We start from the raw sequence: 5,765 nt of genomic DNA on the forward strand, positions 1-5,765 counted from the left end.
AAGTCAAAAATAAAAGGAGACATTTATTAAAAAATGATTTCAATTAATTAAAGTATTCAAAATAGCCATTTTTACCATGATTACATAATCTGATACGTACTAAGTTATATATTTAAGGATTTTTAACGTTAAAACCCCTCAACTATGTTTGTTTTGGGTAAAAACTCTCAAACTAAGTATTTAATGTAAAAGCCCACAAACTAACTTTATTTAACGAAGTAAACCCTAACAGGTCATAATTACCAATACTACCGGTAAATCTTTAGTTTAGGGGTTTCTACATTAAGTAAACATAGCTGAGGAGTTTTACCATTAAAAGTAAAAAAAATCAATTTTATAATATTATCTAAAAATTAGTAACTTAAATTTTCAAAATTAGTGTTTTTAATTTTTTTTTGTAAATATATGAGTTTGATGTGTTTTAACATCAACATTATATATGTATAAATTAAAAATGTAAAAACCGAGAAAATATAACAAAAATATATAAAGAATTTAGACGCAGTAAGACTTTCTTCCCTAACTTCCGAATCAGACATATTCCAAGAGCACAAAATACTATGGCGGACAAGCTTGCAAGTGGTGCGAGGAGTTCTCCTTCAGCTATGTTATATGTCGATTCAATACTTTCGGTTTCGCTTTCTGAATCGCGTGGTCAAGTTACTTAGTTCTCGTTTATGTTATAAAAAAAAGTTACTAATTTTTAAATAATATTATAAAATTTTGATTTTTTTTTTAAAAAAAATTAATGGTAAAACCATTCAACTATGTTTACTTAATGTAGAAACCCCTAAATTAAAGATTTACCGGTAGAAATGGTAATTATGACCTGGTAAATAACGTTAGTTTGAAGATTTTTTCTTAAATACTTAGTTTAAGGGTTTTTACTCCAAAACAAACTTAATTGAAGGGTTTTAAAGTTAAAAATCCTATATTTAACAATATAACGTCTGATTGTGTCCATCAAATATAAGTCGGGTCAATCATATTGGAAATTGTGAAAGCTAACTTTGATTTGAACCTGAGCATAATCTTATTCCGAAGATTTTTGTTGTTTTGCTTGACGTAATTTTACAGAAGAAAAAAGTCGACCAAGGAAATCCCGAAAAGCATCCCTAGGTTACGGTCCAAACTCGAACTAAGACGTGGAACATTACAGATGTGTAGTGATTATACCCTTGACTGCTAAGTGCTAATTCATATACACAGTGGAAAACATGAAGTTTCGACTTAATTTAACAATAAAGTTAAACTGGCATTTTCGTGCTTAAAATAGTCAAATCAAGATATGCGTTTGAAAATATAAGAGAAGAAAACTCAGACATATCCATATGATAAATTTAATTTGGTAGTCAATATTTACCAATGAAAAGTAATACTGTAGTTTATGAGTTTAGGTATGTATCATTAATGCTGTCAAACGTTATACCAAGACGTGCAAATATGTCCTTCTGAGTTTTGACTTAGTCCAAATGTAGCCTTTGTTTATCTTTGATTTTTTTTGTAAAGGTTCCCTTTGTGTTGGGCTTTGTTACCGGAAAAACTTAGTTTTTGCCTGATTTGTCTCCAGGGTTATGTTTCATACCACCGGCTTCGAGTATCAAAAACTTATCCCACCCTTGTATCTCTGAAGTTAATCTAATCTAATTAGTGTTAAAAAATAAGAGTTTTGACTTAGTCGTGGTTACTACGAATACGAACCGGGCAAGTGAGTGTGTCTGTCCAAAATCACAACTACTAAGTACCATGTCAACTAAAATTTTAATAACCATCCGGTCGTACATAACTATTATCTAGACTTATGTAAAAAAAAAACTATTATCTAGAATTATTTAACAAAACAAAAACCATATCTAGACTTCGCATCACATCAGCTGGAGTTTGTTTCCACGGAATCTAATAAAACTGGAAAAAAAGTGTAAAATGGCTTCAAAGTATGTGAAAAAAAAATACCAATCATACACTTCATCATACATTCTTTTTTTTTTCCTTTTGTAAAAGTTGATTCGTCAAATAGTATTCTAGATCTCTGGAAAACATTTGACATTAGTGTGTTCACACTATATTTGCAATGCGACAGTCTTACAACGATTCGAGAAAGAGTACGCTGACGTGTCATATGTAGAGATTTTCTCAGACTAACTTTACAAATTTATTGTAATATTTTTTCCTAAATAAACCTCTACAAAATCGCTTTCCTAATATAATATATTTATGTTTTTTACATGGTTCCACGGTTTATACAAAGGTTTCATATAGCAATACAAATTGCAACAAACTATTTGACATTTCTTCTCTTTCGTAAAACTCTCAAACTCGATTACACAATATGCTCTAGTGTTCTTTATCAATTCTAAACTCACATACAATTTCGAGTTGCTAATATATTACATGATACATTTTATAAAAAATGAACTCAAATAATCTCAAACTTTAAAGATGATTAGTTTAGAGTGTTCCATATCAAAATAACATAATTCATAAACAACTTTGAATCAATCAGTAACAGACCATTGCATACCTCTTTTTACTCAATAATAGTTGAAATGATAATATATTGATTTTAATGATTCATTTCACCATCGATCAAATTGTAGTGAAATGATTTGTCTTAATTATTATTTTTCTTTTTTTTCAACTAGATATTTGATTTGATTTTGCATGTTTTTAGAAATGAAAATTTGAAATCATTAGTTGGACATCATGACTGTCTAAAACTCATATAATATGAAACCAAACAAATAATAATAGTTTTTGGTTTATCACTGAAAAAAACAAAAAACTCAAGCATTTTAACCGAACAAATCAAAATAAATATAAATTTAGAATGGTAGTTATACTTTAGGAGATTAAAAACCAAAAAATAACATAAAACCAAACTGATATCTAGATTAAACATATTTTATGTTTTTTTGTCTTAAAATAACACAACTAATAATCTCATTCTGTGTAATGCGCGGATTATTACCTGGTAAATAAATAAAATTGAAACATATATTTATTTTGTGTTAACTATGAAGAGTTTGAGCCGGTTTAATTTCCCAGATTTGGAACTTGCATACGTTAATACTATAGACATGGTATATTCATTTTTTCATTAAATTTCAAATTAGGAATATCAACACATACGTTAAACTACTAGCATAGTACGTCTGATGGTAAACATAATTTTCATGTGTTCATTTTTTAAACTTATTCTCAACACTTTTTAAAATGAAACTCGTTGGAATAAAAGTACAAAGAGGTAAAAAGATAAAAATACATTGTCCAAACTATTATTACTATTTTTCTCTCAGCGGATCACATTCTTGCAACTATTCAAATGAGACAAAAACACATAGTTCTCCAACTTTTCTTTGGACACACATAAATTTCCAACAAAATAGCAAGTAGAAAAAATTGAAATGCAATTGCAACTAGTGTAGGTACTACTGTTAAGCAATGGTACATATTAGGCAACTAAACTGGACTCACCACACTTTCCTGACTCTCTTTGTATTTCCTACCGACCCAATAATAACATTTTAAATTATTTCCCTTAAAATCTCTATTATTGTCAGTGTTTTTATTTTTATTTTATTTTTTGTCAACTTGTCAGTGTTTTTATTTTTATTTTTTATTTTTCTTTTGTCAACTTGTCAGTGTTTTTATTATTATGATCCACAGATACAAACCGAAGCTTTATTTGACCAACATGCTACCGAAATCTAAGAAAAGAAAATTCAAATAATCTCGGCCCTATATATAGACGCTAACGCAAAGTAGAAATCTCATCAAACAACAGCTGTTCAATTCATATCCCACAAAAACACAAAAAAGCAGCTACGAATTTGATATATATAATCTCTCGTACTTCCAGAAACCAAAAGCTAAGCGTTATGGGATCCATAAATGGTTCAAAAAATGATGAGTGCGTAAGGCTGTTAGGAGCATGGCCTAGCCCTTTCGTGCTGAGGACTCGGATCGCACTTAACCTAAAGCGTGTAGCGTACGAGTATCTCGAAGAAGAAGATACTTTGAATTCGGAGAGCGTGTTAAACTATAACCCCGTCCATAAACAGATCCCTATCCTCATCCATGGCAATAAGCCAATCCGTGAATCTCTCAACATCGTCATGTACGTTGATGAAACTTGGCTCTCAGGTCCTCCCATACTTCCCTCTGATCCCTTTGATCGTGCCGTAGCTCGCTTTTGGGACGTCTACATCGATGAACACGTAAGTCATGTTTAATTGTTTGTCTTTGCCCCCAGCTCTAGAAAAAAAATAAAACCACATACACACACTTTGATTGTATGTTTGTATAATCATTCTATTTTTCTTGAACTTTTATAGTGTTTTACATCAATCAATGGAGTGGCAGTAGCAAAAGACGAGGATGAAAGAAAGGCGGCGATAGCAAAGCTAGGGCAATGTATGGCTCTATTAGAAGAAACGTTTCAAGAATGCAGCAAAGGGAGAGGCTTCTTTGGAGGAGAAAACATTGGATTCATCGATATCGGTTTCGGATCAATGTTAGGTCCTCTCAAAGTTCTAGAGAAATTTACCGGGTTCAAGTTCATACATCCAAAGAACACACCAGGTCTTTTCCACTGGGCAGACAGATTCTACGCCCATGAAGCAGTCAAGCCTGTCATGCCCGATATTGAAAAGCTGGTCGAGTTTGCTAGGCTTAAGTTCAATACTTCAATCTTTAAATGAGGACCAAAAGAAGAAGACCAAAGGTTATAATTTATTTTTTAAATAAATAGACGACTTAAAAATTACCATATGTATCCGAAAAATCGAGATCGAGGAATAAGATGTTAGACTCGATTCATTGAAAGACACAGTCAAAAAGTTCTTTTGTTGATTTTTTTGTTTTGGGTTGAACTTTTGTATGATTTATTATGTATAATATGAGCGAACGTAATATTTTATATCTGAAGCTAAATATCACGTGATATCCATTGAACAAGGAAACTTCGCCACATTTCATCAATTGGAAAAACCTCATAAATACACATAGCAAGTGGGAACTGATGAAGACACTAGTAGAACACCACATTGACGCTATTGGTATTATGGGCCAATTAGTCAACGTACTGATGTACCCAACGTTCTAAAAATCGGTCTAGGCGGCGCCTCCGCCTAGGCGGCAACTCGGTCTTATCCGAAACGATTTTTTTAAAATCCGATTTATACCAATTTATATGATTCAAATTGGTTTAAACTGTTCTAAATCGGTTAAAATTAGTTAAAATCGATCTAAAATTGTCTATATATGTTAAATTAAGCAATAATATTATTACAGATCAACAAATTTGTCTACTTTCTTTTGTTTTGTATATCTAATTTTGATTATTCATCACAATAATTTTATAATTAAACCTAAAAATTAAAATATATCATATAAATATATAAAATATATAAAATAAATCAATAATTTGCTAACGCCTAGGCCTCGTCTAGGCTCCGAATAATCCGCCTAGTCGCTAGTCTTCCATAAAGCGCCTAGTTACCGCCTAGCGATTTTTAGAACATTGGATGTACCTGAATTTCTTTCTGAATTTACTAGTTCACCATACTGATACTCCGATCGAATACATGCTGGTTCTATCAATTTTCTCTCAGTATATATAACTAAGTAATGAAGATCAACAAAACAGTTCTTTAGAATAGACCGACACAGTATTGTAGAAAATTATAAATGATTATCTCTTCTCTTACAACTACGCTATCTGTAAATCTGTAATAATTTTAATTGACACTTCAAAAACTGTTCAT

At 31.0% G+C, this 5,765-nt stretch overlaps 1 protein-coding gene across 1 annotated transcript; it reads left to right on the forward strand.

Annotated features, from left to right (window-relative positions):
- Positions 1-3,722: 3,722 nt before the first annotated feature.
- Positions 3,723-4,918, forward strand: LOC106446511 (glutathione S-transferase U11). Its single transcript, XM_013888266.3, has 2 exons — positions 3,723-4,217; positions 4,335-4,918. The coding sequence occupies exons 1-2, from the start codon at positions 3,879-3,881 to the stop codon at positions 4,698-4,700; spliced, it is 705 nt and encodes a 234-aa protein (XP_013743720.1). The 5' UTR covers positions 3,723-3,878; the 3' UTR covers positions 4,701-4,918.
- The last annotated feature ends 847 nt before the right edge of the window (positions 4,919-5,765 follow it).

This window comes from Brassica napus, chromosome C6, assembly GCF_020379485.1.
Source record: "Brassica napus cultivar Da-Ae chromosome C6, Da-Ae, whole genome shotgun sequence".
Lineage (NCBI taxonomy): Eukaryota > Viridiplantae > Streptophyta > Magnoliopsida > Brassicales > Brassicaceae > Brassica > Brassica napus.